General features: G+C 50.4%; 1 protein-coding gene across 3 annotated transcripts in view; it reads left to right on the plus strand.

The window, feature by feature from the left end:
* Positions 1-25,977, plus strand: part of PLXNA4 (plexin A4) — a 415,500-nt gene that overhangs the window by 295,373 nt on the left and 94,150 nt on the right. For all 3 annotated transcript variants that reach the window (XM_033098740.1, XM_033098742.1, XM_033098741.1), the window contains exon 5: positions 18,332-18,432. In XM_033098740.1, coding sequence (XP_032954631.1) covers positions 18,332-18,432 — 101 coding nt within the window. The remainder of the gene's footprint in view (positions 1-18,331; positions 18,433-25,977) is intronic.

The raw sequence follows: 25,977 nt of genomic DNA on the forward strand, positions 1-25,977 counted from the left end.
AAGGAAGTGACCCTGGTCCCACTTGACGAAAAGAGGTGCTTCCAAGAGCCAACCGCTGTTTGTCAGCAGCCCTCCTCCATCCTCGTCCAAGCCTCAGTAGCAGTGTCACACACAGGTGTGTGGACTCGAACCCCTGACCTTAGCCAGGGGTTCACAGATGACAAAAGACCTCTAGGACCCAGCAGCCCCCGATGTTTGAACTCCCTAATACGCAGTACCTTTCACTTCCTCTCTAGTTGTGCATTGAGCTCATGCTAGGATAAGGTCTCCCCTTTGTCCCCAAACGGCCCTCTGCAGTAGGTGGTACTCCTCTCCTTAAAGCACATAAGGAATAATCCTAACCGCGATAGTAATTGACCAGTTAATTAATTTAAAAGACTCATAGCTCTGGGAACCTGGTGTATAGATAACGCTATGCTCTCTCCTGTTGGTGCCACCGACCCTTTCAGGCCCTTAAATAGTGAGCCACCTCAAAGGACTGTCCCATACCCGTTACGCATCATCGCCCCAAAATTGGGAAGGGGTGGGAAGGCCTTCAGGTTCTCCTGTCAAAGGGTCGGCTGGAAATCAAGTTACCACCAGCACGATGTGTATCAGAGCATCTCAGCTCCCACCCATTGGCCCGGCGTTATCAATAATCCACAGCCTAACGACGGAGATGAATCTTGGGCCAGGAGGCAGGGGGCAGCCCTAGTGCAGTGAGGCAGAGGGAGAGAGTGACTTATTAGCCCCGTTCCAGGTGTACCCTTCTCCTCCAACCAAGGCAGGGCCAGGATGATTTATTGGTTCAGTAAACAGATTTTTATAATTAAAATTGATTTTCAATTTTAGCCTGGTCCGGAAGGACTAGGTCAAGTTCAAGAGAGAAAGGGAGACAACCTGGGAAAGGAAGGCAAGCGTGCCCTCAATTTCCCATGTGTCTGAGATTGTTAGAGGAGGAAGGAGCCTCTCGTTTTATGGGTGAGGAAGGAGCAGCCCTGGGGGGCTGACCTATTTGGCCAGCCTCAGATGGTGCGCTAAGGTGGAGCTGGGCTTCAGCCTGTGTCTCCTGGACCCTTTCAATGCACTCCTTGCCCCGGGACTGTGTGCGCATGGGCTCACAGAGCCACTGCTTAGTGGGGTGTCGTTTGTTCACTGCACAGGGATGCCTCCCTCAGCGGATATGTCAGGGCTGAAATGCAGCCACCTCTTGTGCAGTAGAGCCAGGCCGCGGCTCCCCAGAGGATGTGTTCAGAGAAACCATCTAGGACTGTTTCCTTTGGAGATCAGCTCTTAGCTGGCCAGCAGCTACCTGGGTCCGCTGGGGTGGTGTCCATTCCACTCTCACCTCACCGTCCAGTGCCTGGAGGCTCCGTTGAGGCTGTTTTCTGAAAGGCTGAAGGGCTCTGCTACAAAAGTGGAGACACACTCGGCCGCCCTGTGGCCAGCCCAGGGTCATTGACCAGGCAGGGAGTGTTTGACACTGGGACTGGCAGAAGCATATTTACAGATGGCACGAGTGTGTCTGCATAGTCAGAGACTCCTAAGCCTGGGCACCAAAGTCCAGAAAACTTGGCTGGTGCTGCTGGCACTGCCACATGTGCCCACTGCTCTTGGTCACTCCCTCTAGGTAAGTCCCACGTCTATTGTCAAGGTCCACTTAGCAAGTCCTCTTGTTCCAGCCGCCACAGGGTACCGCGTCCACAGGACTCTGAGTGCTTCCTCATCCTGGGCTCTCTGTACCTGGTCCCTCAGCCAGGGCAGTAAACCAGTTGTCCTGGTGGCCACACTTCTGCCGCCCCCACTGTGTCCCTTTGACCATGTCATGTGTGGCTGTGTAAGAACGCAAGGAAGGATACATGAAGACGGGCATCTTCTTTTTAAAAATGATGACAGTGCATTGCCTCTTTCCCTACCTCAGCACGGTTTTTTATAAAAATAGACTTTATTTTTTAGAGCAATTTTAGGTTCATAGCAAAACGAAGCAGAAAATGTAGAGAATTCCCATATATCCCCTGTCCTCCCCTCCCCCATTATCAGCAACCCCCACCAGAGGGGTCCATATGTTACAATGGGTGAACCTACACCGACACATCATTGTCACCCAAAGTCCATCATTTCCACTGGAGTTCACTCTTGTTCATTCTATGGGTTTGGACAAATGTATAATGATATTTAACCACCATTATGGTATAATATAGAAAATTTTTACAGCCCTGAAAATCCCTGTTCTCCACCCATTCATTCTCCCCCACCCACCCCATTCCCCGACAACCACTGATATTTTTACCGTCCCCGTAGTTCTGCCTTTTCCAGAATGTCATACAGTTGGAACCGTACAATAGGTACCCTTCTCAGCGTGGCGTGTTTCATTTGGTAAAATACATTTAAGCTTCTCCCCCCGTGTCTTTCCATGGCTTGAAAGCTCATTTCTTTTTAGTGCTGAAAAATGTTCCATTGTTACAGATGTACCATAGTTTATTTATCCATCACCCAACGGTCGCTTCCAAGCGTTGACAGTTATGCGTAAAGCTGCTATAAACATCCGTGTGCAGGTCTAGTTTGTTTCCATCTGCCTCGCTGGGCTACCATCCACCGTAGGGAGAAGACCCAAGATGCAGGTGCATAGAGACTTCAGTCATCTCGTCTGGCAGAGGGAACTTGGGAGACTATTCCTCAACCCACAGGTGTCCTGCTTGCAAGGGCCTCAGTGTCTGTCTCCTAGTGATGGGGGAGGGGCCGCTTTAGAAGGCTAAGGAACCGGGAGATGTAAAGAATGCCCCCAGTCCTTTGTTTTGTAATCATGAGTGGATTATCGTGGTACAGGAGCGACAAATTTGATCACCAGTACAGATAGGCACTGTTTAATGCTGCATCAAACTCTTTCATAAGTCACGTCTGATTGCGTTGAACTATGTGCGCGACTCTTACCACTTTCCCTTGGAATTGGGTGTAACTGGTGAACATGTTGCACGAATGGCTGAGGTGAGTGCTTGTGTCCAACAAAAGGCTGGATTTGGTGGCCTGCAGGTCTCTCCAACGCTGGGATCCTTTGCTCCATGTACTTGCTTTGAGCAACCAGGCCGTGCGTTCAGAGTTACTTTTCTTTTCTCCCCGTGTGTTTTCTTGGAGCTGTGGTCTGCAGCGGTTGGGTACCAGCTCCTACGGCCATGCCCAGGAGAATCACCGGGGACTGGTCCAGGGGACAGGGAGGAGGAGGAGATGGGGTGAAGGAGAAAAAGCCGGTTTGAAAGGTGGGGGCTGTGGTCAGGTAGGGACCCCGCTCCTGGGGTCGGGGGGAACCCAGGACTCTCACTCCTGGCCCCCACTCTATTCCCAGGCATTCAGGCTGAAGTATGAGTGAGGGATCCTGCCAGGCAATTTCTGATAAAGAGTAAAAGGGAGAAAAAGAAGAGAGAAGATCCGGTGGGGGGGGGCAGGGCTGGTGAGGTGGGTGGAGCTGACGAGGGAAGAGCTGAGCCGCTCTACTGTCCCCTCACCCCCCAGGCCCCGTGTCCCCTGTGCCACCCTTTGCTCAGCCTCCTGCCCTCCTTTTAGAGACTTGGTGCTCTTTGGTTTGCGCGGTTTTCATTTTCCCTTTTTTCCGTGAGGAGCTGTGGACAGAGAAACAGCGGGGATTGCAGGGACCCTCTGCAGCTTTGGCTGATTCTAGTGAACAAGGCAGGAGGTCTCCTTGCGACCTGTGCGGGGTAACTGTCTCATCAACTTTTCTGCCTCAAATGCCCTCTTCCCCAAAGAGGGGTTTTGTAAAGGGCTTGTTGCCTGAGGATACCTCCGGGTGCTGGATCTGCCGTGTTTAGGAGGCTGAGTTGATAGGACACGCTGAATGGCGCGGAAGGCCAGGACGGGGCCCCCCTGAGCCGGCAAGGTCAGAGTTAGTATGAGAACTGCTGGGCACTCACTCGGGGGACGGCCTGGGAAAAGCAGCCCCCCTGTTCCCTTAGATTGCGAGGACCACAGCGGAGTGACTGAGAGGGACTCAGGGTCGCAGTAAGCCACCCACCCGGTTCTAGCACACTGCCAGTGGTGTGGAGTTCAGGTTATCCTGACGAATTGGCTGGTCTGTGGGCTCAGGCTGCTCCACGTCCCCAAGCCATCCCCCTGAGCCCCAAGACAGGGCAGGGATTTACTACGGAGCTCTGGGGAGCAGGTGCCCCAGGACATGGGCCAGCTCTGAAGTCTACAGCCCCCGGAGCCAGGGAAACAATTCCAAAATTGGTAAAACCTCATAAAGTCAGGCGTACCCACCCCCTGCCCCCCCGCCCCCATTTCTGCCAGGGTGACATCGTACCACAGAGCCGCGGTCTCGAATCACGCCAGGCCCCAGACGATGGAAGCCTTATTTGGAGATGTGAGTTGTGCGTGTTCGGTAGCACTTGCCATGGAAACATGCTGGCCCAAGAGCAATTCAAAGAGGTATTTAAATGGGAACTCTCCAAGCCAATTCTGCCTTCATCAATTTCCGTGTTGTTTGGAACCAGTTCAGGCAGCTGCTGCTCTCCACGGGGGAGTTATGGCCACTTGGCCCCTGCGAGAGTGGGGATTCCAGTGAAGAGGGAGGCTGCACCAGCCGTGGAGCAGGCAGAGGCCACGAGCTCAGAGTCCCAGCTCTGCCACTCTCTGGCTGTATGACCTTGAGCAAGTCACTTAACCTCTGCCAACCTGTGTCCCCATCTGTAAACTAGAGACTGTCGTCCCTGACCTGGCTACCTCACCAGGTTGTGTGTGTGTGTGTGGGGGGGGGGGGGTGGTTCACACGCATCCTGCCTGTGGGTTTGCTTTACACATTGTGAAGCCAAGTACTGCAGCCCAGGATTCTCATTATATCCACTCCACCTGTCCTGTGCTCAGGAGTCTGCACCTGTCTGCATTGCTCAGACTCCAGGGCAGAAATACGTCATCCTGAGAACCCACGTCCTCTGCTCCCCATGGCTAGGGCCATTTGTCCCAACCCCAGCCCACCCTCAGGGTCGTGAGTGGGGGAGGAGGGGAGGGGTTCCGTGCTTTGAGAAACGCACAGACGCCCAGCTTCTGGAAAGTCTGATTTTGCTAATCTGACCTTGGCCTGGCCATTGCTACTTTGTAAAAGCGATGCAGTCAATTCCCACGCTCAGCTGGGTTTGGAGACTTCCGCCTGGACCCCCCTTCCTTGCCTGTCCCTCCACTCTGGCTCTTACCACGTGCCCTGATTCTCCCCGGAGTTGTAAGTTTCCCTGAGGTGGTCCACACTCAGCACGTGGTGGCGTGGGAACTTGCGAGGGGAGTCCTACGCCCCAGACTCTCGTCCAGGTCAGGCTATGTGCACAGCAGCCCTCCAAGCAGGCTTAATGGAGGATAAACGCTTTTTTAAATGAATTCCACTTATGGCACGCTACCTGCCCTAAATTGTCACATTTTGTTTCCTTGCTGCTGCGTCAGTCCTGCATCCTGCAGGTTTGTTTGCAAACTCAGCAAACATCCTGTGTTTAATCATATCTGGAGGCTCCATCCTCGTGTCCCTGTCACAGCAGGGTCTGCCGGACTCTGTGCCAATACCTCCATGCTGGGCCTCGCTGCCCGACCCTGGCCTGCCAGACATGCCATGCCAACCGATGTACCCACACACCGGCACACAGCACGGCCCCTTGTGTTTGGCCAGGAGCCAGCACGATTTCATCTCCCAGCCCCGCAGCCAGCTTTGGATTACGCCTGTTCACAGAGGACAGGGGGGAAACGGAATAAATTAAGGCCGCAGATAACCCCGACCTCATTTTATCTAATAGTTAGAAAGGCTCCCTAGCGTCAGCTAACTTTCCCAGGTGCTGTGGGCAATGAAATTAATTCACTGGGGTTTTCCTTCCTCATCCTGCCCTCTTCTATTCAAAAGCAGAGAAAAGGCCGTCAGAAAAGCTAGAGGGGGGAAAGGAGGAAGGGAACTGGTTGGAAAGTTCTGGACTGGCTGTAGAGCCCATCTCCTATTAAAAAGTAGAGAGCTGCAGGCCTGGGGGCCCTCGGGGGTCAGGCAGTAGATATGATGGGTCAGGAATAAGATTGTGAGGTCCCATCACAAGTTCTCACAAGTCATTTTGCCAGCACTACTTATAAGGTAACCAGCGGCAGAAGTGTGCAGCTCTCACAGGGACACATCTGGAAACCTTTAAAGTTGAACTTTAAAGCTGCACTTTTTATTTAGGGAAACATTATCTGTTCCAGAAGAAGCAAACCAAAAGGGTGAGTGGGCCGTGGTTGTCATCACTGGTATGATAGCTGCCATTTATTTGGTGCAGATGCTCTAGGAACTCTGTTGAGTGTTTTACAAGTACTATATTCTTTAATCTGCATAACCTTGTGGAGGTTTGAAAATGTTAAGTGCCTGACCAAGCTATCAATTGGCAGAGCTAGGGTCTGAATGGCAGCCCCTCAGATGGCAAAGCCCAGATCCTCACAGCTCTACGGCTTGCTCGCACTGACCCACCACCCGCACAGGCTTTACCCACCTCGATCCTTCTCCTAGGTTCTCCAGCTCTGAGTTTGTCTCTGACACAGGCAGTGATGTTTGATATCAGGGGCTGTTCATTGCTGTCACAGAGATCGAGAGAGTGGCCGAGGTTCCGGGCCTTCCCCCAGGCCATGCCACACACGTCCTCTGAATGAGCACACAGGAGCCAGGAGCAGACACCTCCTCTCACCCCACCCCCTAACCCGAGCCAGCAATTATTTCCGACCTCCGTGAGTCCCCATCTAAATATAGCCCTGACCAGTCGCTTCTCGTTTCAGAAGGGGCAATCTAGTCCCTGCTTTAGTCTGATGTGGCTCAGATGTCCCAGCTGCACACGATGTGAAATGGATGGACCACCACGGCCACCACCACCAGCACTCGCCCCTTGACGATGACCCTCTTAATGGAAACCAATGAGTTATCGTCCAGTGGGGTCAGCTCCTGGCCTTTGGAAGTGGGAGCCCCTGCCTTACCTCCTCTCTGATATCTGGACAACATGAAGGCTGAGGTGGCAAGGCTAGGTCCCCTGACTGCCCTGTTGACCCATTTAGAGAAAAGCATGGATGGACCTCGCCAAACGCAGAGTATGTGCCAGGATCTAATTGTCGCCCAGCAGCAGAGTAGCTTTATTATTCCCGTGTGCACAGGAGGAAAGTGAGGCTCCACCTCAGAGGTAACTGGCCCAAAGTCACACAGTTGACAAGTGGCTGAGCTAGGATCTGAACCCACGGCTAGATTCAAAAAGCCTGTGCTCCTTCCTTCCCATCAGGCCGCCTCAGTGCAGCCACCACTCCTGTGCGGTGACCCCTTACGCACCCTGTCCTCATTTGTACTCGTGACAGATAGAAGTGGTAACAATAAGCCTTGCTGGTTTCATCATTGATAATCGCAAGCTGTGATCACTTTCTTTCTTAGAGTAGAAGGTGAATTTCAGATTGATGTCCTCTAACACAGTCAAAATCATAAGAACCGGGGAAGGGAGCCCTGAACCTCCTTATTATTCAGACAGATGAAGTTACCGAGATGAGAATACGATGGGGGAAGGTCTTGGGATGAAATTCCTGGAGGCTTTTCTAGCCTTAAGATAATTAATTATGATGGAATCTTCCAGGTAGAAAGGACAGCAGAGATCAATTTGTGTCTGGAGGACACTGGCCCTCAGTGTTACAGCAAGTTAAGGACAGGTCTAGGACAGTGCCGAGGCCCAAGGACCCCCGACCCCATGATGGTCCAGCACCCCTCTTCACAGAAGCTGAGCGGACCCAAACATAACTGCATGATGGAGTCTGAACACTGGAGACCTTGGCCAGAGGTGCCCCTGGTCCTTACTTAGTTTGCCCATGGAGAAATGGAGTCTTCTCTCTGTTGGGTGGAGATGTCGTGGTTTTCCTGTAGGGGCTTCTGGGTGGGCAGGTGAGCGTCCTCAATCATCAGTTAGCTTCTCAAACAATGACCACTCACCCCTCCCACCCGCCCATATGGGCCAGTTAGTTTTGCAACGAGAAAATGTTTTCATGGCCCAGGATCCATGTCCCAGCACACCAAAAGGGACAGACCAATTAGCCAGGGACCCTTTTTATAGTTCCCAAATGTTAGAAATCATATAGTTATAACAAGAAATAAAAACATTGACTTTAAAATAAATTTGGGGCTGACTAGTGACTTTGGTTTAAAAGACTAAAAGGTTAGTGCATCTTTTGAAAATTCTTTTAATTCCCAAGTCAAAAATTGTTTTAAATGATACCCTATCTGTGAAAAATTCAAACTCTTCAGAGCTGACCACCGTGAGCAGTTTTACTCTCTCCAGACATTATTCCTCGCACAAAAATATGTCTGTACAAACGAATACATAGCTATAGAACTGTCTTTTTAAAATAAAAATCAAGTCAATGTACTTTTTCCGAAACTTGCTTTTTGAACTCAAAGATGGATGGTAGATATTTTTCCATGTCCATGATGCAGACACATGTCGTAACAGAATACGGATGTAGCACAATTTATTTGACAAATCCCATATGGTTGGACATTCAAGATCTTTCCAAATAGTCATTATCAAGTACAAAGCCTCAGGGAATATCCATAGCACGCACCTGAACCCAAGTGCAAGTTTCTGCAACAAAGATTCCAAGAGGAAGACTTGCTGGATAATTTTAGGTTTTATTAATAACCACCAAGTTACTCCTCAAGAAGTGGTACCAACCTAAACTCTCCACTGACAGTGTCTAAAGCATCAACATTTGTTAAATGCTGTCATTTTCCTTGTGGTCCTTTCATATTTGAAGAACGACAGGAAAACGATCCTCGGGGCAGCATCTCTTAATGAGGATGACAAAACTTCCCATGTGAGCAAAGACACTCATGTCCAAGGACATCTGAGGATGCTATTTTTCTTCCCCAGCAGCAGGCTGGGTCCCTAACTCCACAAGGGGAGCTCACGTAGGTTTGGGAGACTTAGGTGGCTACCTGGAGGCAGAGGGTGAGAGCAGAGGAAGACATTCAGGCTCCTCCGGGGTGTGTCCTTCCTACGCCAGTAGCACTGGCTTCCTTAGAAGGGTCCCTGTATTGATGGACCTAAAAGGCTCCCGGCGGAGGGATATCAGTTTCCATTCATTTGGGCACCATGATTTTTCCCAGGGTCAAATTCCTTTTTGAAGGAAGATGTTTGTCTGTGATCCAAAGGATCACCTGCCCAGACAGGGATGTCTGCAAGGAAAGCCGTGTTTATTTGCAAACGTGCTCCCTTGGCCAGGAGCACTTTCTGCCCACAGGGGTGGGCAAACAGCCTCCTGTTACCAGGCATTCACACTCAGTTCACTGGGTGCTCATTCACGTCAGGATACCACGTGCACACTACCTACCACTCTGGTTTGGACCGTCCAACCATTGCTGGGGACTCTGGCCAGCAGTGAGTGCCCTGGACAGAAGGAAGGCAGAGGAAGGAAGTGCTGGGTGCTAGGGGAGAAGAGCATGCCCATCCATCCTGTCCTGCCACTTGCCCAGAGTCGTGCCAGGGAGCCAGAGGGTCTCCGCGTATGTCTCGGAACTGGCTTGGCTCTGTGCACACTTGGATTGAGGTGTCATGGTGCCAGCCCCTCCCGTGCCCCTTCTCCTTGGCTGCTGGAACAAAGGCCCCTGTTGAGCAGACTGAGCTTGGGAAACTCGTCCCAGCAGGTCCCCAGTCCCCGCTCTGATGGGGCCACAGTGTCTGTCAGCAGCGCTGGGTGAAAGCTGGTTAGAACAGAGCAGCAGCGCTCTGAACCCCAGGACAAGGCTCCTTCCCACCTGCTGGGCCTGGGTGGGGAGGAGGCTCACTCCCCCCAAAAGATGTGGGTGCCGGAGGCTCCGCCTCTTCCTCTAGCCAGGACCCTTGGGCTGGGTCACTAGATGGCAGGATCTGTATCTAGAGATGGGGCATCTGAAGAACAGCGTTTGTGGCCACGTGGCCTTGGATAAAACCCTGCAGCCTCTGAGGTTCACCTGAAACGTGAGAAGACTGGCAGCTAGCTTACGTCCCTGTCCCTTTCAGCTTATTAAATCTGTGAATGCCGGCACTCTCCGCCCGTCCTGGGCACTTTCTAGCCTGCATGTTGGTGGTGCAACTCTCTGGGCAGGATGTGGCTACGGCTGCCAACCTCCTCTGTCAAATGCACTGCACTGGCCGGCCCAGGGAAACTCCCCTTACAACACCGCACCCCAGCGGTGCAGGCCTGCGAACCCATTGTGCGGATGTCAGCACGATGGCCCAGACAGGGGAGAGAACTGGAGCTAAGAGAGGAACTTGCGGCAATAATCCAGAAGTTATAGATTCTAGGGTAGAGCCAAGATTGGCAAATCAATTATCTCCATGGGGCCCTCGGGATACGCTGGAAATTGATAGGAACCAAATCCTTCCTTCCTTCCTTCCTTCCTTCCTTCCTTCCTTCCTTCCTTCCTTCCTTCCTTCCTTCCTTCCTTTCTTTCTTTTTTTCTTTCTCCCTCCCTCCCTCCCTCCCTCCTTTCCTTCCTTCTTTCCTTCCTTCCTTTCTTCCTATCTTTCTTGCAAGCATTCACCCTCTTACTCATTAATTCTCATTCGCTATGCCTGAGCTGAGTACTAGGTTATGGTGGGATAAAGAAAGATGACTTCACACCACCCCTCCTGCAGGCATTTTATCTGACGCAAATACGGGAACAACAGACAAAGCATTGTTGTTGGCATGGCACTAACACATTCATATATTTCATTTTGATTACTCCTTGAAACAACCCTTCAGGGTGCTTACTAGTCTCAGATGAGGGAAAGGGGGTTCAGAGAGGTGAAGTAAGTTGTCCCACTCACACAGGAAGTGGTAGACTCAGGATTCACACCCAGGTCTGTCTTTCCCCAAAATCGCTGCTTCTCACTTGGCACGGACATAAAGTGATTCCAAACTCCCCGGCCACCTTTGAAGGAGCCAGGAAGTGTCCCTGAAGGAGGTGGGCTGCACTGAGACCTGCTGTCACTCTCTCTTTTGGGCTCCTACTCAGGGATGGGCCTCTTTGCCCACTGGAGGCCCCAGAATTCAGCCAAACTGCCTTGGTTTACAGTAAGCAGCCTGCAATACTGGAATTTGCAACCCAGGAACCTGGGTTCAGTAGGGGACCAGCGTTTCTCCATCCCCTGGGCTATATGGGGGGTGTGAGAGTGCGGGCCAGCAGGCTGCAGCCCCAGCTTCATGTAAATGTCCACCTTTGCCACCACCCTGCTGCGTGACCTTGGGCAAGCGGCAGCCCCTCTGGGTTGTGGCTTTTCCATCTGTGCAGCAGAGAAGGGGATTGCCCTCTCACTTGGTGAGGGGTACAGCTAATAAGGAACGCGTAGCATTGTGGCACAGCCCAAGCTGGGAGGAGCAAGGAAGGGGTGATTTCTCCAGGCTCTACAGAAAGCCTGCTGAGCGCTCCGCTCCCAGCTACCGCCCTTTGCTAATGAGGAGCAGCATATGTTGATGGTTCCGGCATCCACGCTCACTCCTTGGCTGTCCGAGCTTCCAGAGCAAACTGGCTTCCCATTAGGCATTTACACTTGTTAATAGCAGCAAATTGCAGCCCTCCACAACATCTGCTACTTTTCGTTTGCAAAGAGCTTCCCAGGCCATTGGTATTCGTAGTATTTTGTGACCTGATTCTCCGAGGCAGAGTAGGGTCCCCTTATCTGAAAATGATCAGTGGAGACATAATGAGGGGAAAGGATTTGTTCAAGGTCATCCAGACACCCCGAATGGATTAGCGCTCAGGACCTCAGCTCCCCAAGCCTCGGACTCTGGGGCTATTGTCCTTGCTGTTCAGAATATTGACGGCTTTGACCCCAGAACTCCTGCCTGGAGGCAGGTGGGGACAATGGTGACAGCCAGGGCTGCTGCATCCGTCTGCTCTCACGTAATTGATGGATTCACTGGATTAGCCCTATGGCCAGAGAACAAGCAGGAGAAATCGCAAAGTTCAAGGCAAACCATTCTGGAGGAGCTTTCATTGCTTCCAAGGAGATAAAATTATTTCCCAGAATTGGGGCAGCCAGGACGTCACTAGAAAGGGTCCTATAAGCATCTGTGCTTCCGGTCTGCTAGCCACATCTGGAGAGCTGGAATCTCTTTCCAGAATCTTTCTGGTACTTTACTCAGGGCTGGGCCTCTCTGACATCTGCAGATGTATCATCATAGAATTAAGAGAGCTTGGTCAGCATGGGAGATACTGGGAAGGGTCATTTGTCATGTTACATCCAATTTTTAATAATCTCCCCACCATCGAACCAGGTGCATATGACCTCATGTTTATCTAGCTCTATGTGGTCCTCGGGTTAGAAAGAAACTACCACACTGCAAACTTACCCCTCCTCCTTTCCCTCTACCATTTTCCCTCTGCCTTTCACAGGACTTTGCATTCTGTGTGACTTTCTGGCCGGCACCTGTGTATCAGTTAGCTATTACTACAATAAAGCTGTGTAACAAAGCACCCCAAACTCCATTCTCATACTATCGGACCCGAGAGCCATGGAGTAGCAGGTTATCTAGGCTAAGCTGGGCTGAGCAGTCCTGCTTCAAGTTACTGCACCAGTTGGGCTATCTCTTCTCTGTGGGTTGGACTCAGGTCTGCCCCATAGGTGTTCATTTGGGGCCCAGGCTGAAGAGGAAGCAGCTATATAGGGGAGCTTTTCTCGTGGCAATAGCAGAAGCACAATAGGGCAAGGCCAACGACATAAGCACCTCTCAAGCCTGTTGCCTTGTGCTTGCTGCCATCCCATTGACCAAATCAAGTCCTGAGGCCAAGCCCAAGGTCAAGGTCTGGGAAGTACACGCCACCTCTTCGCTCACCATAAGGCCAGGTGGGGGCAGTGGATGGGGATTTGGAGGCTACTCTAGGGGAGTGAAGGAGAGTTGGGACTCATAACACAATCTGCCAGAGCCTGGTGGCCTCTGCCTCTCTTGCCAATTTGCCACATTCAAAACTAATCAGCCACCTCTGAGCAAAGAGGCGGTGAACAAATGTGTTCCAGGCACCTGGAGAGACTCAGGTCTTCCCCATATGTGTTCATTTGGGGCCCAGGCTGAAGGTAATCCATGGCCTTGGCCATGGGGCTGGACAAGTGAGGGAATAGCGATGGTGATTCTATTTACAATCGTTCAAAACCAGACAAAACCACACTATATTAGAGAAGTTTACCTTGGTGGCAAAAGAATGCAGGAAACCAATGTGATCCCCAGAAAGCTAAGGAGGGGGAGAAAAGGGGTGGGGATGGGAACTGCAGGCAGGTGCATTGTCATCATACCTGAGGATGAGAAGTGACAAAGCAGAGGCTGAGCAGTCACAGGAGAATTTGCTAAACTCTGCAGCCATCTGACCTCACAGGAGCTATTTGAATGCTAAGCTCCTCCCCTGTGGCTCCGGGAGGTGTGGGGAGGGGAGGAACGGTTCTGGGTAGAAGAAGGCTGTGACATGATTTTTCCCAATCAAGACATGAAGGTTCAGAGCTTGAGAATGACAGATCCAGTTATGTAACAACACACGATAAGAGACATTCTTCCAAAACCCTTTTGTCCATTTGAGATTAAACTGAAAAGAGTAACGATGCTATCTTTTCACTCGAGGAGCTCAGAATATTTCATAAACATGAATTTTTTAGCCTGCCGACAAAAAGCTTCGCCCCCTTGACCTGGGGAGCTGAACAAAGAATAGGTGTTCTCACATCTACCCAATAGGTTTTGCGTGTGTGTGTTTGTGTGTCTGATAAAATGTACATGACATAAAATTTACCATCTCGTCCATTTTTAAGTGTTCAGGGGAGTTACGTACATTCACATGGTGCTGCCACCATCACCACCTTCCTTCCCCAGAACTCTTTTCATCTCCCCAAAGTAAAACTCCATACCCATTAAACACTACCTCCCCATTTCCCTTCCCCCACTCCCCGGCAAGCATAATTCTCATTTCTGTCTTTATAAATCTAAGTACACCGCATCAGTGGAATCCTACCATATTTGTATTGCTGTGACTGGCTTATTTCACTTAGCATGATGTCCTCAAGCTTCATCCGTGTTGTAGCATGTGTCAGAATGTCCTTTTTTAAGGAAGAAGTATTCCATTGTCTATATCGACCTCACTGTGTTTATCTATTCATCTGCCATTGGACACTTGGGTTGCTTCTACCCTCTGGCTAGTGTGAACGAAGCTGCTGTGAACACGACTGTTAAAGTAAACGTTCCGGTCCCTGCTTCTGATTCTTTGGGGTATGTACCCGGCAGTGGAATGACTAGAGCACATGGCAATCCGATGTTTAGCTTTTGGGAGAACTTCCACACGGCCCAATAGGTTTTGGCACGAAGCCAGTAGAATGTGCCAAGAAGTCGATGTGCAGGCCCCCTGCCACGCCCCCGCCCAAGGAGCCCTTCTCCCCAGCTCACTGTGAGCACACAGGGAGGTTCTGAGAGGTGGTGAAGCTACTGCCTTACAAACAGTGACATCAGTCAGCCACCTCAATCAGCAGCTGGAGTCCGGCGGCCAGGGGACAGACCTCCGTCTCGTGTGGTCTCCGAGACCATCCGTCAGCCGCATAGCTCAGGCCACGAGGCCATCTGAGTGGTTCTCGAAGCAGAAGCCCCCCTCGATGACTTTCTTTCCTCACCTCTTCCTGGGGTCTGAATTCCCTCACTCGGTTAGTTAGCATGCCTGGCACTGTAGCTTAAGACTTTAATCAGCGTCTTAAGGGGTGGTTTTAATTAATAATGTGTCTCTGCATCTGGAGTGGTTTGTGTTCCAGGGTCAGGAGAGGAGCCGGAGATAGGGAATGGGAAATGTGGTGGTGTTTGGTATGCGGTGTGGGTGGAGAACCTGGGGATCTGGGCGGAGAGAATCGTCGTGCCAAGGTGGCTTGGAAGCCACCGGCCACCTGTGAAATTCACTAGCAATGTGTGGAAGGTGACCAGAGCCATTAGGGAATAGAATTGTCCCAAGATAAACAGTGAACTAAATCTAGTATTTGGAAGTGATTTGAAGTGTCAGGCATATTTCCGATGCTTTCCCATAATTTCCGTGGGGCGAGGAGTGAGGGAATGCATTGCTGTAGATTGGGGACCGTCTGGGAAGGCATGGCCATGCTGGAGAACACTGCCGGATAGTAGGATTTCAGAGATTTCCCTGGCCTGGTCGTCTTTGGGAAAGTCCTGTAAATGTGACGGGGGTGGCACCTAGCTCTCAGATCATGGTGACCTTTCGACGTGGTCTGGCAGAATTCTGGTTGCTTCCCCGTTTTAGCATCCCTGCTCTGAAAAGAACAGAGAAAGCCTAGATAAAGTTCAGAAGAGTTAAAAAAAAAAAAAAAAAAAAAGGTTGATCTGTAGATAGAAGGATCATAAAAGTAACGGTTAAAGGGTCTCATAATAACCGTCCAGAGCTTATATCCTTATCCCATAGGGGTCCACCCAGATGGAATGCAAAGAAAAATAAATATGTAGCTATTCCAGTAGCTGGTAAAAGCACTAAATAAGTCTAGAAAGCTGGGACATGCCCAAAGATGAAGCAATGGACAGGGTAGGGGCAGACGTTAGTTCAAGGAGGAAAAGTTATGATCAAGTTACGAAAGGAGAAAGGTTCTCCCAGCTCTGTTAACCTCCTGACCGAGTTCACGAGGTCTAGGAAGACACTCAGAGCAGTTTTCTGTGATGTGGGGAAGAGGTGAAGTGATAGCGCAATGGCCAGTGGGATATTAATGACAAAGCAGAATAATAATGCTTGATCGTTTACAAAGCATTTCATACCTATTGGGTCATCTGTGCGTTGGGAAGCTCTGTGAATTAAGGGGGGTGTTTTATCTCCATGTTTCAAGATGAGAGACAAAATGAGACGCAGAGACAATGGGATCTCATTACCAGCAAATGGTGAAGCCAGAATTGCAGCCTAGCTCAGCAGGTTCCCACATTCTTTCCAACCAAATGGAAATCAAGAGAGGAAGGACTTGGACAATTTCAGGTATCGGGCAGTATTAAACACCAGTTGCAAGATATTTTTAGCAATCTGAATGCAAAGGCTTTTGAGAATGTCAGACTGGCCAAGCAGCTGGCCCTTTGTGTTGCACACCCCAGAACCCCATGGCACATGGATCCAAGAGAGATAATAGGACATGTCAGTGGTAGAAACTGGGGAGGGTACTAGTTTAGACCAAGAAAAGACTTTGATTGAACAAGCCATGATTTTCTCTTTAAGACCATGTAAAATATGGAGTGCTAGACAAGCAGCTGGAACATATGAAAACATTATTATGTAGTTATGTTACCAACTTTCACCATCTAGGGCCCCTTTTATTACTTTTTCTTCCCCTCTAGGCATCATGTTTTGAACAGTTTTTGCCTACTAAACAAACTGCATTTATTAAGTGCTAATATATTTCCTATTCTTAACATGGGACATGCATTACTGGATACGCAGACAAACAGAAAACAGCAACAATTCAATTTCCATTAGGCTTTTGGAAATATTGAAAATAGCTTGTAGACCTCATTACCACTCAGGAATTCCTACACGTCCAGGTACCTTGGAGCTAGGAGCCATTATTTGTATGCTTACAGGACCAGGATGTCTATGCCCATTTAAAGAGGGGGATGAAATTAAGCGGGCAACGGGAAGATGGTAAATTCCTGGCTGTGTGTAGAGTCAGTGGGTAATTTGTAAGAAATTGATTGTCTGGATTAACTACGAAAATGGGAAGGTTTTATGTAAGCAGAGTCGAGGCATGGCTCATGCTGCTTACATGAGCGGTAATAAAAGGAAGGATAAAATTCCAAATGTGCAAAAATGACATCTGAGAATGTGGAGACAGGGCCCCCAAGGCCAAGCAAAGCTCTAAGAATGGGCACAGAAAGCTAAAAGGTAACTTGGAAGAGGTGACAATGCAGGGTGCTCAATGTATACTTAACAGACAAAACAAGATAAACAACGAGAAGAAGAAAAGTAAGGTAGAAAGGGACAAGAGATCACGTGGGATTTCAAATTAATTATTAATTAATTCCAAAAGAGAGTTTTGAGACTAATTGAGCAGACGCTGGTGCCAGTTCGCCTGTGCGTGAGTTACAAGTAGCCCCTGCCAAGTGATGCATAATTTTACGGGGGCAGATGCCCTATGAAGCAGCAGGGAAAACAGCCTCACATTTGTTCATGGAGTTTGGAGGCTAAGTCAGGTCAGCGTGGTTCATATTTCTCAGGGCCTGTTGTCTGGTGGTGAGGTATTAAAGAAAGATGACCACATCAAATCCTCTTAGCTCAAGCTGAAAGATTAGGTAAGAAATCCTCCATTGAAATCAAAAGGTATCCCAAATGGAAAAGACACTTAAAAATTAAAAAAAATAAATAAAAATAAAAAAATAACTTTTCGTAAAGAAGAAACTGGCAAAATGGCAAATAAAGGCCAAGGCTATAGAAAGAAAATAAAAATTCCATTTGATCCTCTGTATGGTTATTAAGAAACTCCCCAATGTAATGGGCTCTGCAAAGTCACGTAAAAAGACATCTGGGCAAAGCTACATGGGAGAACAAAGAAATGCAAAAGATCTTTAGGAGCATGCAGGAAATGGAAGCATGTGGGCGAAGCAGAAATGTCCTGTGGAACGTTTTCCATTAACAAGCGACTGGTGAAAGCGAAATGTAAAATTGGAAGGGGTTGGAGAGGAAACCTCTAATCATGAGAAGAGTGTGGGTAGGAGGAGAAAAAGCAACAGCTGCTCTTTGAAAGCCCCAGAGTGAAAAAACTTTCAGAGCCAGTTGGCCACCATCATGAGAAAGAGAGTGGGCAGGTCACAGCTACAAAGTGAGTTTATTACACCTCTTAAAAGTCACAGAGAAAGAAAGCGCAGGCCCTGGTCTGGGGTGAAACACCCTCTGGAACCACAAACATTATGCAGGAGGACTGGAAAGAAAGCAAAACACGTTATGGCAAAGGAGAAACAAGAGTGGAGAAAGAACAGGCCTTTGAGTGTATCACGTGGCTAAGAAACAATTATGGGATGCATGGTTGTGGAGATATTTCTGGGTTTTGGTGGGGAGAAAATTCAAGTGGTGGTGACAAAATGCAACTATATAAGTATCTTGTATGATAATTCAAGATAAACTCTACAAAGTCTATCCCCAGAGATTTCTAAGAAAATAACAGGTGGTTGTTTCCCCTACTGCGTGTTTATGTGGCCACCTACTCAAATATGATCACTCAAGGTCCGTTTCGGTCCTGGGGCTCTAGGTCCCTTCATGCTCCTTCACCACGTTAGGTGATACGCCTGAGAGAATACCATCGCTTTCTGGTGAATTACTGAGTGTTCTGCAAAATCTTGACCACTCTCTCCCTTGTTGTCCTGCCAGCTCACCAGAGTCCCTGTGGAGTCGTGTGGCCAGTATCGGAGCTGCAGTCAGTGCCTGGGCTCAGGTGATCCCCACTGTGGCTGGTGTGTGCTCCACAACATGTGAGTACCCCCAGAAGCGCCCTCCTGCCTCCCACGTCCTCCGGTAATTCTCTTCCTCCCTCTAGCACCACTCTCCTTCCCTCCGAACTCTCTTCTCTCCCTGTCTTTTCTTCCTCTTCCTTCCTGGTAGCATTTGCAAATTGTATCTCAGTTCTTTCCTTCTGATTTCACTTTACGTTGCCAAATTCCCATAAGATGTATAGAAATGGCAGGATGGGAGTGATACTGGGTCGGGATATGGAATCCTGCTGGATCATTACACACTGGAGGACGAGAGGGAGACGCCGGACGTGTCTGACGATGACGTCACTGGAAACTGACATTCCAGAGCAGAACAGCAGAAAAAAGGGAGTTGGGCTTTTTTTCTTGAGGCTCGTGTGCGCTTGTGTGAAGACCCTGGAGCTGAGGCTGTGCTCCTCTACCTGGTAAAGCCCAGCTCCCCTGGGAGGATTCAGTTCGTGGGCACCCCTAGGCCGTGTCTTCACTTGCTCACCGTGACGCCCAGCAAGTCCATCCTCCCTCCCTCCATCCCAGGGCTAATGACCAAGGAAGCCCCCCACCCACTTGGCCGGGTGAAGAAGACTGGGTGCCTGGATCTTCTAAGATCCTCGTAATTAGGATATAGTGTTTTGATTTATAGAGAGTGAGATGCACAGATCTTAAGGGTACTGTCTGAAAAGCTTGGACAGATGCAAACACCCAGGTAATCCACACTCCCCCACCCCCCCAAGGTATACATTTCCTTCATCCAGAACCTGCTCTCAGGCTTCCTCCTATTCTTCCCGGTGGGCCTTTCTTCCCTAGTTGCTGAAGATCAGGCCAAAGCCAGACATCGCCTCTCCTGACATGCCTTCTCTTTCTTTCTAAATAGATGCCGTCTGGACATTCATGGCAGGGACAGATACAGGAGGACATGGGCCGGGCAGGAGGGAAGGGAGAAGTCTGGGGCAGACAGAGAAGGTGCAGAAGATCCCAGAGGACCAGGGAGCGCCTGCACATGCTCAGCCTGGGCTCCTCAGTGTGCTGGGAAGGGCGCGTGCTGAAAGTGCAGGGGGTTTCTTTACATCGTGGGAAAGCTGTACCCATGTACACAGACTTGTTCATCGATCTTTCACATGGGCCCTGCCCCTCTGTGCAAGGCCCAGTGCTGGGCTCCGGGGGCACAAGGGGACTACGTTAGACTGGCTCTGCCCTGGCGCTTCTTGGGCACTAGGCCTCTGGCCCAGGAAGAGGGCAGAGGTTGCAATCTATACTAGGATCCGTGCAGGTGGGCCCACATCATGGGCAAGACCCCGTATGAACTGCTACAGGGCCCAGCGAGCCTGACCCTCCGGAAAACCAGGGCAAAGAACATCAGGAAGAGGGTTCCTTCGGGTGTTAACGTATGGCTGTTTTATCTGTCACTTGTGTTAAGTTTTCCCATGGTTGTAGGGAGTAGGAGGGTGGGAACTTTGTGGGAAGGGAAGGGAAGGACAGAAGAAAGGTTGTGCGTGTGTGTGCGCGCACACAGGAGAAAGAGAGAGACAGAGAGAGAGAGAGAGAGAGACCAGGAGGAGAGAGACTGAGACCATGCACAGTTCCAGGGCGGGGCCCGTACTAACAGGTGGCTCAGGTGGCTGAAAGGGCCATTTGTACTAGCAAGGGCACAGGTGGGTTACCGGCTGAACAGGCTTAAGAAATGCTCGTGTAATTGAAACCCTCGCTCCTGTTACTCAGTCTCAATTGTCGCGAAGCCCTGGCCCGCCGGCCCCAGTAGCACAGAGGGTCACCCCGAGGCCCTCTCTCACAGTCCCTGGCCCCAGGCCACAGGCTTGCTGGTTTCTAATGGCAACAATCGCTTCAACAAGCTGGGCGTTTATTTGTCCATGAGTCTTGAGCCTTTATTCTCAGGGCATTCACCTCGGGCCTGAGCCTACCTATTCTGACTTGGGTGAAAATAAAGGGAAGCTTGCAGCCCAGCCTGCCTTCACCTGTCCAGGGCCTGGAACCTTCCCTCCAACCACAGGCTTGGCAGGTCCCCAAGCCCCTCTCCATCTCGCCCTCCCAGACCCAGGCCAAGAAGCCTATCTCAGCCTCAGCAGGTAACAGGATCCTGCAGACCAAGCCACATCGATTGGCCTAGACAGTACCTTTGTGAAGAAGGGTCCTCAGCGTCACTCCTGGGAGGCTCATGTAACTCGAGACATCAACAGGGGAAAGATCAGAGCAGCTTTTACAAAGTCTCCCCCTTGCCCTCTGGTGACCCCTCCTCTTTGCAGATTTTTTCTGTTGGAAGAATGCCCTCCCCTGGATGGGTTGGCACTGGTTACCGTTCAGGATTCGCTTGGTTTCTTCTTTATATAATTTCTGCCAAGATGGAAAGAGGAAAAGAAAGGGAAGGGAAGATAAGGGAAGTGTGCTGCTACCCAGAGCAGAAGGGTGGATTAAAACTAAGAACCTGTCTGTGGGCAGACCCAGTTTGGGTTCAGTTTCCTCAGATATACAATGACAAGAGCCATCTTACAGCCACATTATGAAAATGAAGGGAAAGGATGTGTATGATGGCCCCTCCCTGTGTGTGGCCGTAGCCCTGATTTCAGTGACTGTGTGAGCAGCGCCCGTGGGTCGGACCCCAGGGCCTCTTCCATGGTCCGTTTCCCCTTCCTGTCCTCCCTAAGACCAGAAGGCTAAGGCTGGGTGGCTGGCACAAACCCCCCGCTAGAAAGTCTTTCTACCTTGGGCAACTCCTATACCAGCCGTGCCATTTAGGCCCTCCTCAGCGGCTACCCACCAGCTCCTGGGAAAGTGCAAAGAGAACAGTTTGTCCCACAGTCATGGCTGAGTGTCCCCTTAATGAAGTACAAACTGATTCTAAAGTGCACATGGTTCCTTGCTGCCGTGTCACATATCCCAGAGCCTGGCATCCAAGCACTACTTAACACTAACCTGCTAAGTCACTACCTCTCCTAGGGCTGTTCCCAGAATGCCCACACAATCCTGGGGGACTCTGAGGGTCCACTTCTGCCCAGCTAACTCTCTGCAGTCCATGCCGTGGTCTTCCTTACCTCTGCCGAAAAGCCACCAGCCTCTATTCCAGAGGAAAGCATCCCAGACTAGATACGAGTATGTTTGAATTTTCCCTTCTGTGGCTCAGCAAATACACAGTATGGGTTAAGAAAACGTGCTTTTCCTTCTTAACCACCGCCTGCTCCTCCTCCTCCCCACAGGCTCTAGCACATGCTTTCGTGGCCAAAGGATGGTAAATCAGCGGTGCCATCTTACAGGAATTAGGAAAGCTCGTCATCCATGCAAGCTCCAAATGTCCCTCTCCATCGAATGACCTGGCTCCCCGTGGGCATCCTGACAGGCTGGGCCACCTCTGAGGCTTGAAGTCCAGACAGGCACACCCACGTACCCGCAGTCACGTGCTCTGCCCTGTCGTGCCACCCGGGGCTACATGGGGTGGAGCGGCCCGGCTTGCACAGAGCCAAGTGCTTCCCTGCACCAAGCCTGTGGACCTGGTGACATTAACGGGCATGAAAGCTCCGGGCTGTTGGATAAAGGGCAGTGTGAACAGTGATCAGAATCAATCAGAGTGATTGGTGGATGTGTCTCAAGTAAGAGACAGCGTCCTCCTTGTTACCGACGGGACTCCATCAGCCTGCTGGAGTGAGCCTTGGGTTTTCTTCCTCCTCCTCTTGTTCTCTGTCCCCCTCTCTCCCTGGATTCCTGCTTCTCTCCAGCTCTTCTCTCCTAACCTCCCCTCAACCTTAATAGAAAGAACTAGGTCTCAACAGCAGTCCCTACTGACAAAGAGAAGAGTCAGACAGCCCCACGTCACCTTTTCTGGTGGCAACTGCTAAATGCAATTTCTCTTCTCAGAAAGAAGGAACCTCTGCGGGTCCCTTTGTCTACCCTCTGAGGTTTGTGTTCCATGGGTCATTCATGTGGGGAGGCACTGAAAGGAAGCCACGCAGGACTCTGGCCTGGAACACAGGGCAGAGCTCACCCTGTTGGGGGGACAGGACCACGTGGTCGCTACATAAGCCCAGAAAGGCTCTTGGGCCTCCCCCAGTCTCCTGCACCTGTTGTTGATTCCTGTAGAGCCCCATGCGCTCATCCTGCTTTGGTGACCTCACCTTTTTGAGTGAGGCCCAGCAGGCATGGTGAATCCAACACCTGCGGCTCAGGTTGGCTTTGGATCTTTAAAGAAGGTAAAGGGCTGGTGAGTTTAGTTGCCCGCAGCTGGTGAGAGTGGGAAAACCGTAGCATAATCGCGTCTTCGTGTCTTGGGGGTTTATCCAAGGACAACCTAAAGACTTAGGTTCAGACGGCGGTGCCGGTCACTGGGTCTGAGAATCCTGGCTCTGTAAGGACTCACCTGGTCCACACGCTTCGTAGGAGAAACTTCCCACACACCCATCTACCTGGGAAGGTTCCTTTCACTAGACAGTGCCCCTGTGTCTGAGCCACAGATGTACCTGCCTGTTTCTGTGGGTCTTCCTGAGGAGGGCAAGGATACAACATTAGGAAACCTGGAAACCGGTCTCTTCCCTTGTGGGGGTTCCCAGATGTAGCGACAATGACGAAAGCGCCCCCATGCTCTCCTACTTGAGTAAGCGTTCCAAGTCTTCTAACTTTTCTATAGAGCTCATTTGGAAAGCCCCACTCCCACTCCATTTTCCCCCAAGCTCTTTATGTTCCCGATAACCCAGGCTGGTAGACCCATGCCAAAGGATTTGGGGAGATGGCCCAGAAACAACCCCCCAGCTTGGAGGCTGGCCCAGGCCAGACTCACAGAGAGCCCCATTTCCAAATTGAAATTTGCTGGCCCGGCCGGCAGCACTGGAAGTGAATATTTCCTATCACTGTATTTAGGAATTAATTTCTCGAGAACTTAATCACCACCTCTCCCTCATCCCTTTCCTTCCTCCATCCCTCTCCCTTCTAATTTTCCACTTGGCTGGGAATTCTCCAGCAGTGAAAGTTCAGGCTTAGGAGAGGGCGGAGGCAGCTGCTTCATTGGAGAGGATAATCTCATTGGAACCACTGACTTGAATAATAACCCTCCAACGGGCCATGGCCATTGTTCCCAAGGGCTTGTGGCACCTCTGAACTGGGGCTGGAGGGACAAACTGCAAAGCAAAGAGAATAAGAAGGGGAGGCCAGAGAAGGTTAGCAGGGCCAGAGTTCAATTCTAGGGGCCTGGGGTGTCTTCTTGGTCCACCTACAAGTGTGTGTTTGGGGTGGGATGACAGTGGTGGCAGCAGGGATGAATGTCTGAAAACTCAAAGTCACATAGCGTGCACTTTTGACATCCCTATGACATTTTTGGAGTCCTGCTTGGAAAATGGGTGAAGCGGGATCTTCCTGGACTTCCAGGCTGCTCCCACAGTAGAATTGAAGGTAATGCTTGAGGAAGTCTCTGGAACCCCGTTGAAGAAAACATCCAAGCTGCTCCCCTACCCCCCACCCCCACCTTCCACTAGGGTCATGAATTAACCCTCTGCACATTTCCTAGCTCTTGTCTGGGCTAATGAGAAATCATAGTCCTAGAAGAGCAGAAGGTCATTACCCTGACAGACCCCATAAGAACCCAGAAGGAATTCATTCTTCCCCTTCCATTATCTTATCACGTCTAAGGTCAGTTGTCTGCGCTCTCGAACATTTGCAGCCTCTAACCTGATAGGCACCGAGGGATAGCAGAAATGTCAAAACATGCCTGACACTGACCTTAAACATGACTTTTCACTAAGAGCTGAGTTCTGTATATCCTGTGACAGCTAGGAAGAAGGCAGAGCTGCAGCCCAGACCCCTCTTCCTCCCTTTTCTACCTCCTGACCTCTGGGGCTCCTTCTTCTTCATTAAGGAGGAAACTGCTGGAGCCACCCCTGTTGTTTTTTCTTTGGTTTGCTCCCTGGGCCAGTCTGGGAAAAGATTGGTGTTTCTGCATCAGCTGCAGACTGAGGGGTTAGAAGAAGAAGGAGGAGAAGGGAAGGAATAGCACTACCATTTATGGAGGGCTTATGATGTATGAGCTATGCCCTGTTCTAAATGCTTTCCTTGCATAATCTTTTCATCCTCATAATAAACCAGTTAGGTAGATACTATTTCATCCCCATTTTATAGATGACAAAACTGAGGCACCAAGAGGCTGAGTAATTTGCCCAAGATTGCACAGCAAGATGGGACCTTGGGAATAGTAAGCTATGGGTGGCTTCCCTGGCGAGACCTCACTCTGGGGGGGAGACGATGAGTAGTTAGGTTGGGGGCTCTCGGGAGCATGGCAGGATGCAGCCCCTTGAACTTGGAGAGCAGCAAGCCATGTCGGCAGAACTTGTCTTGAGATCCCCCCAAACAAGTTCCTTTGTACCCCCTGGAAGAGAGGTAGAGTCTTCTCTTGTCCATCTGGATCTCTATTTGGCAATGCCAGGTGTTGTTTGGGCCCGAAAGCAGCTTCATTTTCCCCTCTTCATAATTTAATCAAAGGCGTTTCTCAGACCTGCTGATGGCTCTTGGAAATAGGAACTTCAAAGTTGGGGAGTCGGTGAATAATTGAAGCCTGCACCAGCTCGCTGGGCCTACCCGTTAATGGGAGTAAAAACACTATTAATAACCATGTCGGTGCAGACGCCCTGGCAAAGTCCATAACATTAGCTTAATGGCTGGAGGTAATGAAGTCCTCCCGCAGAAGCGAGCCTGGTAAATTAACTTCCCAGACTTGAAGGCAGACGCCCTGGTTGCCATGGGTCTGTTAGAGCAGCCACGGAGTGCCTTGGAGACGACCTCACTCAACGTCTGACCTTTCGCTCTTGGGATGGGCGTCCTGGAAGGGTCCAGAAGAACTCACAAGTCGCAATACTGTTCTAAGGGCTGCTTCTTAGGGGCAGGCACAAATAGCGATTAGCCTAGCGAAGAAGACTGAGGGGAACGTTTCAGATTGCCTTAAGCACATTGAAGGACAGACACATCGCGATCGCAGGAAATATGGGTTTTAAGTGCAGCCAGGGGGCCTGTCTCTCACTTGTCTGTCTAGAAGCTTCAGGGGGTTCAAGCACAGTGGTTAAGAGTGCAGGCTCCAGAGCTCATCTCTGTTCAAATACTGGTTCTCTCTGGTGACCGTGGGCAAGTGACTTACGACCTTCTCTGGAGTTTAGGATGGTACCTCCCTCACGGCGTTATTGGGAGACGTACGTGACATAGCCTGTAAGTCCCTTATTATGGCTCCTAATAAGCACTCAAAGACTAGAGGCCATGACGATTATTCAGAACTGTTTTCTACATTCTCATTACACATCCTACCTATTCTGAGGCCGTCTCTCTCGTCCCTGTAGCTCCCCTTTCTTTCTTTAGTCCACCCCTTCAGGGATTTCTCCTTTGTTTGCTACATGCACCTCAGATTTTCCACTGTTAGACTGTCCCTCCCACTGAGACCCAAGATGTCTTCCTTCTCCGTGGCTGGGAGGAGGCCCCCACAGCTCTCCTCTGTGCCTGAGGGTCACCCCAAGAGCAGCTCTTCCCTTATCTTTTGCCCGGTACCTCACCTGTCTGCTTCTGGAGGCAGAT

This window comes from Rhinolophus ferrumequinum, chromosome 26 (genome assembly GCF_004115265.2).
Source record: "Rhinolophus ferrumequinum isolate MPI-CBG mRhiFer1 chromosome 26, mRhiFer1_v1.p, whole genome shotgun sequence".
NCBI lineage: Eukaryota > Metazoa > Chordata > Mammalia > Chiroptera > Rhinolophidae > Rhinolophus > Rhinolophus ferrumequinum.